Consider the following 19086-nt stretch of genomic DNA (forward strand, 5'->3'; position numbering starts at 1 on the left):
CAGTCACTCATTTTGTTTATAACAGTAAGTGCTTATTTGTATTAAATTATTTTTATAGCCAAGTCTACTTTACATTCTTGTACATAAATCCCCAAAAAATTAGTATTTTAAGAATTAACAAACCTTTTTTTTCTAAGCTTATATTTTACATTTTACTATAAATGTCTTAATTATAGATGTGTTTAATTAAAATTTCAATATTATAAAGAGATTTAGAAACATGTGTTTACATTTAAAAAAATATTTCATCGTAATTTGTGCCTTGATAAGATAAAGTTAATAGTAAAAGAAAAATATAACCGTATAACAGGATTACTTTAGATGTTTGGATTCAGTTAATGAGACCTACTAAGCATGATAGTCTGAGATAACAGAATAAATGCATTATTATAACTGAGCTTACAGACTCTTGTGATACTGTAAAATCATGAAATAAATTTAAGTAATATTATAAATTTAGTATAATTATGAATAAAAAAAAAAAATCAGGATTTAGGGAGCTGGAAAAGATTATAAAATTATTGTAGTAAAAAAATAGTGTTTTAGGCTTCGATTTGTAAAAAAGCCTAAAGACCTCTTTTTTTGCTACATAAAATTTGTGCTATGACTTCTGTGAATTATCAGAATTTGATAATTTTCAACAATAATTTTGTTTAAAGTTAAAAATAGTTTATAAGTTAAAAACTGAGTAAGATTTCAGTTTTGGCATGTTTAATTGAACTACACAAATAAAAGAAAATTACTGTACACTCTAAAACTTTACAAATGTTTGCAAAAGGCTGGTAAAATACTTTTTTTACAAGAAATACTTATAGGTAATAAATTAACACGTAGGTAAATTAATTAATTATCCTCAATAAAGTTAATTATAAGTCCTGTAAATAAAGTAATGATACTGTTTCAGTATAACTGTATATGATTTTAAATTATAACTCAATTTTATCTCCTTTAAAATAGTTTCCTTGGGAGGCTGTATACTACTGATAATGTTGATTTCAATTTTTACAGCAGCACTGGAAGTCACTATCTGGAATTATTTTTAGCTGACTGGTAACAATAGATAAACATGCATTTAATCTTAAGTTTGCTAATCTTTCCTTTTTTGGGCATGGTGAGTTAAGTGCTACTTCATGCATACTTTCCTCAAGGACAAATCCTATATTAATATCTGATGAACGATGGTATGGTCCAAATTTAGGACATTATCATTTTTACTGTCAGTTGGCAATCTGAATAGTTGAGGGATTGCAATTTTTCCACATGTCATCAATTTTTGAAGTTGAAGGTATTCCAGGGGGGTTCAACTTTAATGGATTCACAGCCCTCCAAAAATGCCTTGTGGCATTTATAAACTTGATGTAACATGCTTTTCACTGAACTGTTTCTTGTTTTTAAGTTTGAGTGGTGGTGTTTCCTGCAAGTTTGAGACAAAATTTTATCACATGTTGTTTCAAATTTTTGCTCTTCCATTTCCATAATCAACAAAATAAAATCAATTTACAAGTTACATACTAGAAACAACCTGGTTACTTACTAAGTTGGAACTCATACTGAAGATCCACGACATGTTTAGTTAAATTTCCCATGGATGTTAAGTAAACATTTAAGTGAAGGGTTGTCTGTAGTGTTACCGTACCATAAGCTACATAAGCAGCCTCATTACTTCATTTACAGACCTCATACATCTAAAATAAACTTAGGTAAATTTTTCTTATGATTGACTGTAACTTATAGAATAAGTAAAGAATAAATGAGTGTTCATCAAGACCAAGCAAATTTCATTCATTAAACAGCTATCATCTCTGTTTAGACATTTATATAACAGCATGTTTTCTGCTGCAACTAGTACTATTACCATGTTTTTTGGAGCAATATAAAGTAACAATTGTTCAAAAAATTCAAAAAATAAAACAACTACTTCCCTACTTTTTAAACAATTAAGGATATAAGAAAAATTCAGGAAAGTAATGAACTTAAAGAAACTGCAAAAGGAATATTTACCAGTCACCCTGTTGTTCCAAATAAATTAAGAAATTATAAAATAAATTAATCAATACAGTCACCTGTTCCATAGCAGCTATCATCCGATGATTTTTTGATTATTTAAACATCTAAAGATTTAAAAATTTACCAACTTTTAATCTTTCTTAAAAACTTGCTTTAAAATATCCCAAAAGACTAAAGACAAAACAGTGTGTGGTCCAATACGAGAGAATTGTGGAATAAGTCCCTTGTATAATCCACTAACTCCTTCTAACTGCCATACCTTATGAACACAATCCATGTAGCTTTTATACAGCAGTCCTCGCCCATGTTTGTCAACTCCTTAAGAAAAAGAAAATGACAATAAAAACTAGGACTTTTTAAGTTTTAAAATACACACTTTTTTAATTCTGTATGGATAATAAATCTAATTTTATGATTAACATGATTTGTCCACCACAAGCAGCAAATTTTAAATAGTAGCCCATGCTACTGATGAGTAAGGAACTGGTCATTCACCATAATTTTGATTTAGTCAACATTACATCGGTGTACAGTTATGAATAAGTTTTACCAATGAGATTCTAACAAGGGTATGAAAATAATAAATGAAGTTTATTACTTCATTTTTCCGCTGAACATAATAAATACAGTAATATAACATTTTTCAACTTTTATTTTTACAATGATGTAAATGTTTAATTAATAGAGAACCTGCAAAAAAAAATTAAAACTGATGACCTATTAAATGTTTTAATCTAAATAAAATCAGAGAATGTGGATATTAAGAAAAAAATTAGGAAAAATGGGTATTTAACTATTATCAACATAAATAATTATACTAGAAAATAAATCATAAGGCCATATAATTAAGAGTACGAGTATTTACAGAGTTTAAAGGAAAATATGCAAATTAACTTTAATATATATGTCTTAATATTGTAATTTATTTATAGTAAACAAAAAAAAATTGCTATCGCTATAAAAGATAAATCAACTTATCAAATAGTGAACAGGTTATAAATATAAAGAACAGTGAACAGTCTGATAAATGACTATGAAATTACATTTTTATCAAAGTACTTATTTTGCAATAAACATTATTTTACATACCTTATTAAATTTTTCAGTATGTTTGTTTTTTCTTTTATGTCTCTGACTAACATATAAGTTTTATACTCATTACACACAGAAGTCTCTGAGCACATGTCACATTGACTCTTTTATTTGTTTAACTGTTATAATTTTTTTTAAATCGACATGTTTCAACAAGTTCTTGGTGATTATAGAGGGCCTCTCCAAACATTCTTCATCATGCAAATTAATTCTGTTGCTTGTAAACCTTTCACACCATTTTGTGATGTTTCTTTCATCCATTAAATTATCGCTGTACACAACAACCAACTGCCTATGAATTTCAGCCGGCTTAACGTTTTGATGGTTTAAAAAACATATGACCACGTACTTCACAGTCAGCGACAACATCCTATTCATTTTATAATGTAATAACTCACATGTAATTAAAGATACTACAACACAACAACTTACAGACAAAAATATAGTGTGTATATTACTAGCATGGCCATGAATGACACAGGTTCGCCAACTTTAAGGAGAGAAATCTCCCAGCGGTCTTTAATTTAGAGATATCCCTTGTACATTAAGTGCTACTAGATTGTTCAGTCTAATAACTTGAACACAATTGAGTTTATTTCTAACTATAATAAAAAAATTATTTATTTGGATATTTTTGTAAACACTATATCAATATTTTTATTTCACTTTTAACAAGTAATAATATTTAGATATGTAGCCCAATCTCAAAACTTCATTATCTACTGTTAATGTGACATCATTAAATTTATGGTTCAATATGATATATTTTGTTTTACTAATGTTCACATTTAATTTATCCAGTTTCATCCAATCATTTAAATCATCTCTATCTCCTCATTTACACTATCTGCTTCTACATAAACTAAAATATCATTGGAAACAACTTTATTTCATAAGAAATATTAAAGTTACATCATTACCATATAAAATAAACATAAGCCACCAAAGTTATTCCCAGAGATATTTGAATATCAATGTTTAGAGAAAATTTTATCTATTTTAGTTTCTTGTTTTAAATAAAAATTTAAACTAACCACAAGCATTATTCATAATATCACAATATTTTCATTTTATTAATATGTTTGTCATTGGTTTCAAACTCTTAAAATCTAAATACATTGATATCATCTTGCTTTTGTCAGAAAAATATTTACACTGATTCAAAACACAATTAAAGGTGTTTCACATGAGTGATTTTCTCCCTAACCTAGTTGTTTCTCATCAGCATTTTTATGTTTGCTTATACATATTTATTTTTATGCCAGTTTCAATAATCTTTTTGATAACTTTTACATTACTAAATCACATCTGTTTATATAATTTTTTTTATCACTTTATAGCACACTACAAACATAAATATTCCTTATTTTTCTGGTAATAAGAATTCATTAACAGAAAAACTTTTCTATTAATTAAAAAATATCCAATAAAATATTCTTGTTCACTAAACTGGGTGTTTTCCTTATTTATTGTACTTTAAATATGAAATAATTAATTTATTTTAATGGTCTCAATTAAAAAATGAACCTGGAGAATGATTCTCTTTATACGTACAATTTGAACAAAAGTTTTAAAATGTATTCCTTACCTCTACGATAACAGTCAAAAACCCATCGCATTTGTTTTATTTACAAAACTTAATAAAGAAATTTAAAGCAGGTGGTAATATAATCATTTTGAACAAGTAATAAAACAAATTTATTTATATGTGAAACAATTTCAAAAAGAAATTTAATTTCTCTACCATTTTATTCTTATAATTTGTATCTATACCACTATACCTAATTCGTTCTTCTTGCCATTTTTTTAATTGCATCTAGATTAACCAGTGAACTATATATGAACATTTAAATAAAATGCTAGTAATAATTAATAATAAAAATTATTTATTAGTAATGATAATAATTTATTAAAGAATAAATTAAGATAAGAGAATTAAAACAATTATCAACTCTACAAATATCTACTTCTTTCCAATGAAATCCTCAAAATAGTTGGCTTTTATGTTAAAAGTTAATTCAAATCTAGTTGCAAGTCCATTTCCATATACCACACACTAGCTTCAAGCTTTGTGGCAATATCAAGCAAAAAAATAAAAATATTTTATCAAATAATTAACAAGTAAAATAAGAATGCAGATTTCAGTCCTGCTAATCGCCCTAACACCTTAATGTGTTAATGGATGAAGTTAGACCTTAACGTCTAACACCCTGAATGTATAAGATCTACCTCTTATAAAAAATATTAGCTTATTAAAAAATTGAATTATTATTATTAGTTTAGTGTTCATAATATACACTGATCACAATTTGTAAATAACATGTTCTATAAACCTGGGCAAAGCTGAAACCAAAATGTCAAAAAAATGGATATATCAGATTTATAAATAAATTAAATATAAAAACCAAGATTTTTTTTGGTTTAACCACCAGGACCACCATTAGGTACTGCTTCAGAGGATGAGATGAATGATTTGCAGCTTGTGTGAAAATGCCATTCCGGTCAGTGATGGCATTTTCACACAAAAACCAGGAGCTGTTATGGTAGAACATAATGATATAAATGATTAGAAAACTAGTAATAGGCTTTATATGCATTTATCTTAATTATTTGGCTGATGCAGTCAAGGACTGTTAAAGTACTTCCAAAAAAAAGTATTCTGACCCAATATCCTAAACTGTGTTGTAGTGGTTTTCATATAAACAAATTTGAATTTTAGGTACATATTTATTAATGTTATAATTCTGTTTCAAACAGAAGTCCTACTGTAATTTTTAGGACCCAAATTAAGCAATACAGTTGGTGGTTTGATATGTAATTTGAGCTGGGAAGTAGGATAAAACAGGTCCCAGAACTGTAACTCAAGTAGTTTTTAAAACAGTCAATGTAAAACACAAAATTTAGTGTCAAAAAAGAAGTTTTTCTTTCGGTTTGTAGTACAATAGCTTTTTTAAATGACAAATGCGGAAGATTTAGTCACAAAACTTGTAGAGAATTTAATTCTGAGAAAATTAATGTAAATGCTGCCAATAAAAATATTAAAAATCGGTTTTTTATTGAAGCAAAATAGAGAAATTATAGACAGAAAATCACATCCAAAAAATTACAAAGAAATTGAAAACCATACAGTAAGAATCTCACAGATATCATTTCTTTCACTCAAAAAACAAAAATTTATGTAATATAAATAAACTGTTTTTAACAAAATGATACTGATATCAAAAAAGGTAAGACACTACATTTCTATTAACAAAATAGAATTTTGTTTAAAAAAAATACATGTTAAATATATGTAATAGACAATACATATACAATAATTTAACAATATTTAAGCGTTCCATATAATAAGTAAAAAATGGAAAATTTGTTATAAAACTCTTACTAGCCTGATTTCATTTATATATAATACATATCACACTCATAGAAATAATACAATTCTTATGATTATTTGTTGTTTAATAAATGAAATTGGGCTGGTAAGAGTTTTGTAACAAATTTTTCTATTTTTTGCTAATTATATGGATGCTTAAACATTGTTTATTATCTATTATTGTATATCTATTATCTATTACATATATTTAACATGTATTTTTTTTTTAAACAAAATTCTAAATTAATAACAGATTTTGATAATAGAAAATGTATTGTCTTACTTTGATATCAGTATCATTTTGTTAAAAACAGTTTTATTTTTATTACAGAAATTTTTGGTTTTTAAGCGGAAGAAATGATATCTGCGAGGCTCTTATTGTATGGTTTAGAATTTCATTGTAATTTTTTTAGATATCATTGCATTTTGTTAGATTATTCTTTTATTTATTTTTTTATATTATGGATTTACTATTAAAATTTATTGCCTTTCTAGAACAAACAAATTGAATTTCATGACCAATTTTTTTTGTTGATAGTTGAATCATTCACTACTTACCATATTTTTCCTTTTTACAAAACTAGTATAATCTCTTGTAAACTAATACTTTCATTTTTTTTTTTGTATTGAAGTGATGGGAATTAAAAAAATTGTTTCATCTTCAGTATTTTCATTTACATACAAGCATTTACTATAAAACAAGCTGTAGTACATTTCTTTTAAATTTTATTATTTCAAGTACATTATCGAGTTTTTATACGCTACCTAGTATTATCAAGTACTCCTATCTAGTGACAAGATTTGTAAAGTCACTGTAAAAAAAATGAATAAAATGACATATTTGAGTCCGATGATTCATCAAATGGATAAAAAAACACTGTTTAACAAAATCTGAGGTATTTTTTGAAAGTATCTTTATTGCAAATCTAACTTAACTGAAATATAATGTTTCCATGTTTCCATGCTTACTTTTTAATTTTTTCCCCATTTTCATTTCATCTTTAGGTTACATCAAGTTTAGAATTGTAAACATCATTCGTTGACTTTGCCGTATACAGATTCTTACCGGCGAAGTTCTAACGAACTCCATGATTATTCTTTCTGTACCTAACAAACATTCTATTTAAACAATCTTCAGTGTATCAGCATTTATGAACAAAAGGGTCATTTCAAACATGTTCGTTTTCTGTTAAAGCCAAATAAATCATTGTGTTAACGATGAACATCATGTGATTCAGCATTTTCAGCATAGCCCAAGGACTAGAACAAGGGAAATTTCATATCACACTGGTTTGTCAAAAATAAAGTTTGGAAAAAAGACAAGACCTACAGAAAGAAAATCTTTGTTCTTTCTGCCTGCAGAAGGTTCAAATTTGCAGCCAACAGATTATCCCCAGCGGTTAAACTTGTGTCATTGGCATCTAGATAGTGCTGATAAGATAATTCAATTTTATTTACTGATGAAGTCACTTTTATGAGAACTGGAGTCTTCAATTCTAAAAATAGTCATTTATGGAGTGAAGACAATTCACATGATACTGTGGAAACTAGTTTCAAACACAGATTTCACATTAATGTTTAGTGTGACATAATTTATGACAAAATTCTGAGACCATCTGCTTTCAATGAAAATCTTACAGGAGATGCATACATTCATTTCTTGAAAAATAATTTGCCGGCTTTTTTGGATGTACCTTTACAAAACAGACTGCAAATGATTTTCCAGCATGATGGTACAATGCCACATTTCTCTTTAGTAGCTAGAAACCATTTGAATGCTAATTTCTTACAGTGGGTTGGACCAATCGATTGGCCACCATGATCACCTGACTTAACACTACTAGAATACTTCATTTTGGACCATATGAAAACGATAGTATACCAATAAAAGTTGCTCATTAAAATACAGAATGCTATTGAATTTATATGAAACGATCCTGAGATGATACGGAAAGCCACCGGAAATATTTTAAGTCAGGCAGAGTGCTGTGTACATTGTGAAGGAGGGAATTTTGAACAATTATTATAATTGAGGTTTGTTATTCTGCTTTTATTTATCATTTCATGTATTTTATTTTTTTGTTTTACTATATTAACAATAATGTTTATTAGGTATAGAAAGAATAATACGATTTTCTGTCTATTTTTCATCTGTTTTGCTTCAACAAAAAACTGATTTTTAAAAGTTTTTATTGGCTGCATTTACATTAATTTTCTCCGAATTATTTGTGACTAAATCATCTGCATTTATCAGTCATTTAACAAAGCTATTGTACTAAAACCTAAAAAAAACTTGTTTTTTGATACAAAATTTTGTGTTTTACATTGTCTATCTTAAAAACTACTGGAGTTACAGTTCTTGGACCTGTTTTATCCTATTTCTCAGCTCAAATTACATAAAAAAAAACCATCATTTTTTACTCCTTAATTTGGGTCCCAAAAATTACAGTAGGATCTCTTTTTATTAGAAGACCTAAAATCTGGATGAAATTTTTCTCTAGCCATAACTTTAAAACAAAGCGTTTCCAGACCTATGTGTTTGTGAACTTTTTTCATTCTTTTCACCAATAGAACATTTCCTGAAAGTTTCTCTGTTTCTTCTAGGGATGCTCTGTATATGTAACATTTTTCTCTAATTATAATACTAAAACTTAACAAATTCAGTAAAAGTAAGATGAGAAAAGAAACTATATACCTTGATTGTACAACCTAGTGGATATTACATCAAATGGATTCATAAAGATTGCTGCTGCTGTTCCTCCAACTGCACTAGCAACTACTGTATTAATTATACCTTTTTGGGAAGTCAATACCTGCAAAAAAACAAACAATTTATAAAATAAAAATATTGTAGCTAATTAATAATGGAAATGAATTACCTAACTTCTGTAGTTGAAAGTTTGTCTAAAAAAAGACCATTTGCTGAACATACACTTAGTTTTTACTTAAAGAGCTTAGATAAATTATTTCTTGTGTCAGAGCTATACTGTTTTACTGGTAGTGATTTCATGAAAAGTGGCAGGGATACAATGTAATATGTACTATTTCCATGAGGTGTAATGAATTCTATCACAATATCACATACCTCTAAGAGTTTTTAGTCCAAATTGTGAGATCTTTTAAATGCTATTAAAATAATAATTATAGCAAATGATATAGAATGGGTCAGTGGAGATAGCATGCCTTCAAAATTAATTATATAATTCTGCAAAAATTATATAAAGAATGGAATAATGAGGAATCTGAAATTGACATAAATGACAGCAAAGAAAATTCTTTATACATGAAATTTCAAACTGTAATCAAATAATTGTTTAATTTTGTCATAAAGTGTAAGTTTAATTTCTTATCTACAAATATATATCTTTAGCTAATGCATCTGCATACATTAAGAATTAATATAATTCACTTTACCAACACATTTATACATTCTCTAGATCTTTTGGCTTACTTGGAAGTCATCATCAGGAGTTAAAATTAATGTATTTAAGTCAAAAGTTAAAAAAATTATAGTTTTAAAAACAGTCATGACTGTCCCAGTCCTACTAGTACACTCATGATAATGTATTATAATTAAATTATACTAGTAGGATCGGGACAGTCATGACTGTTTTTAAATTTTTTAATTTTAACTGATTTTTTTTAAACTTTTGACTTCAAATACATTAATTTTAACTCTGGATGATGGCTTCCAAGTAAGCCGAAAGATCTAGAGAATGTATTAACATGGTGGTAAGGTGGATTATATTAATTGTTAATCTAATTGTCATTTAACATATCAGCGGTACCATGTTTGAGAAATAATGTATCTGTGTATTATATGGATTTTAAAAATAAACTTAAGATCTTAATTTTACAAGATTTTAAAAGACAGCTTTGAAACTCACTAAAACAGTTAGCACAGTGGGAAGGTCCTTTAATTAAATGGCTAGTATGATTTGTAATTAAGAATTACATCTTGAAAGTTATACGTATTAAACACACTACATTAACCAGAGGTATATTTTTTGACAAGCATCTGTTAATATTAAATGATTCAGTAATATTTTGGAATACTCTATAAAAAAGTTTCATCACCACAAATTGTATTTTATTACTATAAAAAACTCGGTGAAATATTATGGGAGACTTAAGAAGAATTTGGCAACAATATTAGGAGTATACAAACAAAAGCAAAGTATGCTATTTAAAAATGGCTGAACTTCAGGAGAAAGTGATCATTAAAAAAATACAAATAATGTTAATGAGAACTTACCCAGTTGTAGGTATTAATAGAGGGCGAGTGAGCACATACAAACTTAACAAGTGATTTAAGCTTGTGCAGGACAGATGTGCAACTATAAATTCCATCATAACATTGCCCTAGTCTTCAGTTCCAAGTCTCTAGTTCAGATCTTTTTAATTAAATGTGTATTACCCTAAGTTTGGTAAGCATCAAACTCTCCAGATACCTTCTATCATTACCTTCTTATCATTACTTCTTAAAGATGAATATGTGCTTGAAGAGTAACAATTTGAGAGCCAAGAGGGCATCAGATATTTTTGTTGTATGTCTAAGATGAGATAATTTTTGAACAGATGAAAAGTATTAACTCTGTTTAACAAGATAGTCTATAAGTGTAATACCTGATGTTCTTCTAAGTATTCGCGTGCAAGATAAAATGCTGTAATTTGAGAACAAGATCCCACAGACAACCTAACACATGCCCCTGTCACACCTCTCCATAAACCAAAAAACCCTTGTTCTTTGAATATTGATCTTAGTGCTTGAAATGTTCCATGATGGTCATGCTGATGACCTACAGCAATACTAGCTGCAGCTTTTGATTGTAGGTGTATTTTTACCTGAAAAAGCAACATAATTCATTAAAAAAATGTTATATATAGTAAAATAATATTTTTTGCTTGTTATTTGTTTACTGCATTTGAAAAATGAGTAAGGGAAGTGTGTATTTACTCTCCCAACAAGGAAATTATGTTTAAGGATTTCTTAATCACAGAATATTTCAACAATAATTTATAATACATTAAGAGAATGAAAAATAGTAACTAATGTAAACCATTTCAACAATGGGAACAATCCTTGGTATCAAAATGTATGAAAGTGTAGCTGTGAGTGCTGAGTAATATGACAGTTTGTATTAGAATTTTGCGGTTAAACTATTTATTAATCGTGTAGAACAAATGGAAATAATCTTATAAAATGTTTATACTTTACTTTTTTACTGACGTATTTTTCTTGACAATAAAAATTATTTATGAGAAACATCAAAACTGTTATTTTTACTGTCATTTTCCAACATTCAAATTAATCCAGTAAATAAAGATTTTAACATCTTAATTTGACACGAGTTAGGAGGGCTGATTATCTACTAGAAATTTTGATTTCAAACAATAGTTTGACTTTTTGTGCTATCCTCTTCTGTACAGAAACGTCCATAGAAAATTTCACTGGCTGAAGGAATGGAGGAGCCTGAAGGGAGTGCGAATTAACTCAGTAACTACTACTGAATGGGGTGGTTCTTGATATCCCGTCTAGGATCATAATTTGACTTGCCATTTTATTTATAAAAATTATAGGATGAAAATACAATTATAATAAAATGATACGTTATAAATATAAATTTACTACATAAGAAAAGTAACTAAGTTACTTTAACTATAATAAGGCTGTCCAATCCAACCTCCTAATCACAAAGATCAGAAAATGTAAGCTTTATGTATATAACATTATGCAATCCCACCTCTCCTATTGTTGGAATTAATTTATGAAAATAGTTTGGGAGGTGCTCTTGTAAATTTTTACTTCATCACTGCAGTGATAGATTAGGACTTGACAGAGAAACAAAAAGTTTTTAAATAAATTCAGTTTTGCTTGTAAGGTTAAAAAAAAGGCAGTACAAAACTGAATACACAGTTTTGCTTCATTTTGCAATGAATGAAACAAATGTCATAGGGTAAATCCATTTGAAATGTCCCAAAAAAACATAAGCTAGTTGCTTGACCAATTCAAAAAATACTGAAACTTATCCATTTGTTAACCATTTGTCAACAACATTTGTTGAACTTGAAACTATTTTTTTTTTAATTTCTAATTTAAGCAGTTTACCTGTGATGACCATTTTTGTTACGGTGCGCACACCTACTTTTGTGATGTAAGGGTTAACAGAAAAAAATCATAACTAAAAAACAATTGGTCCTGGAAGGATGAAACAAAAAGCAATTTAATAATTTTTTTAGAGGTAAAAGACTGGTCAAGTGGTTTATTACATATCTCTCTTCTTTCTATGAGAAAATTACCTATAAATTTGAACATGAAGAACGGTGAAATTTAACTTTTGGTAATTATTTTTAAGAGGCAGGATGGATGGCAAACACAGTTTAAATTATTGTTTTATATGTAGATGTATGTTAGCAGATTTACCATAAATAATATTAATAGTGATATACTTACCCTTACATTTTTATGAATTTTTGAAAACTAATTTTTTTGGAAAATTCAAATTTTGGCTTCATTTAATTCTGATGGGGGATCTTATTTTTCAAAAAAATTAAAATATTAAACAGTTTGAACCCACAAAAGGCTTTTCAATTACCTCATAAAGAGCAGAATTGATGGAAAGAAATAATATTATGCTTATCTGAGGTTGTAAAATTATTAAAGTAGTTAAGAAATCCCTTTAGTGTGCAGTCAAATAATATGTTTGGTTCTTTAGTGTGCAATCAAATAATATGTTTGGTTCTTTAGTGTGTGTTGGTTTGATAGATTGTTTTGGAAAATTTGGTACATGTGATAACTTTATATTGTTCAAATGTGCTGAGAGCTTAGTTTTTTTTACTGCTATGTAGAAAATTTGCATGCTGTCAGTTAATTCTAGTAACATATTGCCTATTGAAATTTTTGTTAACTCTGGATGAACATGCATACATGCTGTTTAATGTAGTGCAATAACACACTTAGAAAAGAAAGTTTTTCAACTTAAATTTTTTAATGCCTTCAACAATTTTCTCAGATACTATACTGGAGATACAGTATTGAGAAATATTTTTAAAAATATATATATAGTGTCCAAAAAGAACCACACCATAGGCAAAATTCTAATATTTCTGTTTAGTTTTGTCTGGTTGCAGGTAATGATACTGTCAGGAGTGATGGGACTGGTCCATGAAGGGACGGTGGACGGTGCGTACACCGTCCCGATGTCAAGGGTTGGTATAGGAGATCACATGGCTCACTGGGTTACAGACTCACTCAGTTTCTGGCGTGCCATGGCAAGTCAGAAACTGAAGATCCTTATTGTAGGATGAAAATGTGTGGTTGTTTTTGGGAAGGACTGAGAAGAATTCTATCCTTTGTACTGTTTTCCAAAGAGGCTTTACATGAAATGTGAAAATTCTAAAGGTGAAGTTAACAGACAAAATCTGCACTACTCATCACAGGAGATCCCCATTGTTGTAATCTCTCCATATAGCAGGATTTTAACTTTTGAATTAAGTAAAAATTTGGTAGTGTTTGATAGAAACCATTTTTTCCTGAAAATTTTTCTCAAGAAAAGAAGACTGCATTTTTGTATTCATTGTTAAGTTCTTTCTGTGATTAACTGAAATTCAATTAAGCATTTAGAATATCTATCTATGTTTACAGTCCTACTTCCCTTGGAGTTTGGTAAATACTTGTCTTGTACAAATACATTGCAGTACCTTGAGGCTTAGTTGACACAACAAAAGTATAAGTAAATAAATAATATATATTAGGGAAGTTTGTTTTCCTAGGGAAGAGTTATACCCCATTGGAGAGGTATTGTATACATGTGTTCAATACTAAATGTTGACTGAAAAGGATGTTTGGCCCACACAACCTAATTTCATGCCAATTCATCGAACTGGAGTTTTTTTCAGATAAAGAAACTCAAGTCTGAATATTGAAATCCTTACAGAAAGTATAGTGTAAAAATGTTGTATATAAATTAAAAAGTAATTGTGATGATAAAGGGTGTATGGAGTGAAAGGATAAATTCTGGAAGAGAAAAAAGCAAGGATATTTTCTACCAAGAATGTCTCAATTTAATAACAAAGAAATTGTTATAAATGAATTGGATGTTTAAGAAATCATATTAAATGGCAAGAAAATAAATCACGAATGAGTTTACATCCTATTGTAAGGCTCCGTCCAATCTTAAAGTCACAGTCATTAACAAACTAAATTTTACTTACTCTACTTTCTGAAAATTCCTCTGACCTCCAACAATCTTTTCACTTTAAAATACCTTGATGAGAGTAAACCACACATTATTAAGACTTTTTAAAAGTAATAGAGCTACTCAAAGGCTTATTATTCTTAAACAGAGAAGCCCTGACAAATTAAGTAAGTCTTGCTTGAGTAGGCCTCCATTATCAAATACATTTAGTTCAAACAGCACAGTAATCAACATTTCATTATTACAGATATCTCATATAAAATCTTTTAATGCTTAGTTAAGATTAAACATCCTTGAATGTTATCATAAGTTTAGCTGAAGAGCAGACAATGCATTTTAACATTACAGATACAAAATTGATACACTGAAAGGAAACTAATTAACAAAATATAATCTTATTTTAGGGAAGCGTGGTTTGAACATTTTCTTAATGGTTTTGTCCCCTTCAAATTAGGAAAAAATGAAACAAGTAGTCAGGACAGTTAGAAAATAAATGCTTTCATAATCTATGTTACGAAAGCACAATGATTGCTAATATTTAATAGCAGTAGGCTTGGAGTTTTTTATCACATGCATTTTCATCTGAAAGAACAATTATCCTATTTTCTTACTATGATCTTGGAATAGCTTTTAAATATTAAAATACCTATAACACTGTACTACAAACAATTTCATTCGTTGGGTGTAATTAGGGTAGCTCAATATAGTGGATAATGTAAATCCATTGGCTGCAGATTTTATTTTGACAGTTTACCATGAAAGCTTGAAGCTTGTGCATAGGTGTATGGTAAGAAAATCTGTATAATATGAAAATGAAAAAGCCTGACTGGATTTGAGACTGCCAGAGGATCATTTGAAAAGTTATCAGTTAAAAACTTGATATTACAGTAACTTTGGATATTTCCTGTTAATTCACTGCCACCTTACCTGTTCCCTGTGTTGCACATTACTTTAATTTTAATCCTTTCCCTTTGTTGTCATGTAGCTATCACAGCATGCTGTACTGTTATCTGTAACTGTAGTCGTTGAATAATAGCTCTCAAATCAATTGTGGTCATCCTTCAGGTCTGTGTTATGCATTTTTTCTAAAGAAAAACAAATCCTTCCATTAACATGAAATGACTCTTGAACTTGGCTTGCAAGATAGTTTAGGTATAATTGTAATACATGTAATTGGAAAAAAACAGTATCAACAAACACATATTTAACTGGCTCTGGATTGTCATGCTCAACTGTAGCATTTTTTATTTTATGCTTGGGCACACGAGTATCTAAGTAGTTAAGTTTTGCAAGAAAGAACTGAATAAAAATATAGTTGTGAACTGGAATAAATACATTCATGATATATGCACAAATGCAAGCCTCTGTAAGCAGAGAGTAATTAGCAGATGTAATTTACAGGTACAAGTAGCTGAATTTTTATTCAGCTGCCAATAACTGTGGGTGTGTTCTCCCACAACAATGAATTTTTGGTAGAATGCTTATATAAACAGAAGAATGTTTCCTAATTGCAGTTCCTGACTGCAGCAGTGCAAGATTGATTAACATGGTTTGAAATCGAATAGCTTTCTACATTACCATAATAAGTGATGAATGAAAGAGATACAGTTAACTGGTCAATTTCTCAGTTCTTTGATTGGTGCAAACATCCAGGCAATAGAATTTGTGGACTACGGCCAAATTGAAACAGAAGAGAACTTGGGGAAATCATTGAAGCATGCTACAGTTAACATGTGAATTTCTATGGAGGCAGCAAGTGAAGAACAAGACTGCTGATCCCTTCAATGATATACTGAGTGAAATAGCACTGTATTGACCTGCAGCTAATCAATCGTGCACAGGAGATGCATGAGGTAAGTAAAACAAGGGTGGCAGTGAATTAACAGAACAGGTCCTACTGCTTACGCTGATAACACAATTTTTTTTTCTTAACATGTGATACATGAAACCCATCTATTATTTTTTAATGCTGAAAATGCATTTGAAGTCAACATTTTTCCATCACCCATGTTTTTGAAAAATTCCAAAATTTTAATTTTGAAAATTGTTAATATTACATGATGCATAATGTACATGTATATGTACATGATGCATAATGTACATGTATATGTACATGATATATGTACAATTACATATATATTTTTTATTTTATACGATTATTTTATATTTATGTGCTCAGTACACATCGCTAAACATAAAATAAACTTAAGTCATAACATAAACATCACATATCACATCAACCTTTCTATTGAACTGTACATGAACAAGATTCATCATGTCTCTAAAATTCAAAACACAAAGCTTGTTAGCTATTATTTTTAATATCATAATCTATTCAGTCAGTGTGACAACTACATTGAATGAATAGTGAAATCTCTAATACTTCATAAGTGCAAATGATTTTGATAGTTTTTATTAAGTGTCTGATGAGTTCACTATAAAATCACATAAGGAAAAATATTACATCCTTAATTAAATAAGCTTATAAATTTTACTTAGACTAAGTAATACATAATAACTGTGCAGTCAACTTAAGAGAATGGGGAGACCATGGGGACTCCAGGCCACCTGGAGTCCCCATGGTCTGGTATGAACTAAATGATCACTTAAGAAATTGTTATTTCTGTTTAACGAATGTGTTTGGAATTTCTAAATACACTGCATTCTACAATGTCATCTGCACTTAGATCTGTACCTCATAGTGAATCCATTACAGTTCCTAAGGTTCCTGAAAACTTGTTTCAAGAAAATAGTGATGAAGAAGCAGACACTATGGAAGAAAAATTATGATTCAGACTTTGTATTACAATCCAGTGAGTCACATCTTATATCACAAGGTGATGTAGGCATTTACTAGTAGCTAAATGACTTGGTAAGAGTAAAAACAAAGACCCAATACAAAAAACCAAAAAGGAATGATAACAGGCAGTCAGGTTAGGTGATAGTAACCCCACTGGGTTGGTCTACTGGTGAACGCGTCTTTGCAAATTAGCTGATTTCGAAGTCGAGGTTCCAATGTTCAAATCCTAGCAAAGATACTTTTATATGGATTTGAATACTAGATCCTGGATACCAGTGTTCTTTGGTGGTTGGGTTTCAATTAACCACACATCTCAGAAGTTATCAACCTGATACTGTACAAGACTACACTTAACTTTCACTCGTACATATCATTCTCTGAAGTAATATCCGAGGGTGATTCCCGAAGCCTAAACAGGAAACAAATAAAGGTTAGTAGTCTGTAACTCCTTGCAATTGTACTTTACAAAATATAGTACTACAAGTCTGATTTATGTAATTGTAGTATGAAAGAGATGGTTGAAATGTAGTAGTGTGTGATATACTACCAGCATTAGTACTATTCTTATTACAAAATCAACTAAGTTTTACAGTATATGCAGTAATGCATACTTGGGTAGCAACTACCACTACAAAAACATTATTTATATAAACACACTCCTAACTACATTACTGACCTATTGGATTTCTTCCAACTACTGAGAGCTTTTATACAGTCAGAATCCACTCTGCTTACCTACACTGAGGAACTGCTTAATACAATGTACATGAACGTCCATGTTCATTGGGTCAAATATATAAACATAATTATACACACACTAAAATTTGTAATTTTCAAACAGATTCAATTACGGTGAGGATATACATAAGTTTTCTCATCATTCCATCATATTGTAGGGCATAATTTCATGAGGTGAATGAGAATTTCATTGAAAGATAAAAATAAACTATAAAAAAAGAAATTAGCTTCATACCAAATATAACGGGCTACCGGCATATGCGCCCATTATTCCTGCCACAGTACCAATGCATACAGTATTGAATATAGATATTTTCCCAGATTCATCAACATTCCACTTTCTTTCTTCTGCAAACTGGTAAGCACCTAATCTTGTGCCATTTAAGAACACTTGGTGACATAAAGCAGGGCCTAAGCCCTTTTGTAATGCAAAAATTCCATCTGTTTTTCCTATCACATAAAATGCATGAAAAAAGTTTTTGTAATGAACTGCATAATGACCTTTGGATTTTAATTCTCCCTGTAGCTGAAATCTTACTTTAACAACATCAATTGGATTGGTTATACATCCTGCACCAACAGCGGCTAAAGCACCAGTGATAAATTCCATTTCAAAACTAGTCAGTAAAATTTTCTAAGTAATACGCCTACAAGTCACTTCAATATTACACGAGTTGTAGTTTTTTAAATTGTGTCTATAATTTCATAAGTAGTTAGCCTATATAGTTAAACTACTATCTCGCATACTTATCATTTAAAGTCATCCGAATCGTCTAATTTTATGATAAAAAAAAGTTTCATTACTTAATATCGCTAACACATTGCACGACCTCTACCATGTACCTTATCATCCCGCCAGTCACGACGGAACTTTATCAGCT

The 19086-nt window shown here is 29.2% G+C and overlaps 1 protein-coding gene across 2 annotated transcripts in view; it reads right to left on the reverse strand.

Moving 5' to 3' along the window:
- LOC142319516 (solute carrier family 25 member 35-like) overlaps positions 1-19061 on the reverse strand; it is a 28330-nt gene extending 9269 nt beyond the window's left edge. For both annotated transcript variants that reach the window (XM_075356884.1, XM_075356883.1), the window contains exons 1-4: positions 18441-19061; positions 11096-11314; positions 9165-9282; positions 2064-2325 (exon numbers count right to left, since the gene is read on the reverse strand). In XM_075356884.1, the coding sequence (XP_075212999.1) occupies positions 2138-2325; positions 9165-9282; positions 11096-11314; positions 18441-18815 (900 nt within the window). In that variant the 5' untranslated portion in view covers positions 18816-19061 and the 3' untranslated portion in view covers positions 2064-2137. The remainder of the gene's footprint in view (positions 1-2063; positions 2326-9164; positions 9283-11095; positions 11315-18440) is intronic.
- Positions 19062-19086: the final 25 nt, after the last annotated feature.

Source organism: Lycorma delicatula, chromosome 2 (genome assembly GCF_047948215.1).
Source record: "Lycorma delicatula isolate Av1 chromosome 2, ASM4794821v1, whole genome shotgun sequence".
Taxonomy (NCBI): domain Eukaryota; kingdom Metazoa; phylum Arthropoda; class Insecta; order Hemiptera; family Fulgoridae; genus Lycorma; species Lycorma delicatula.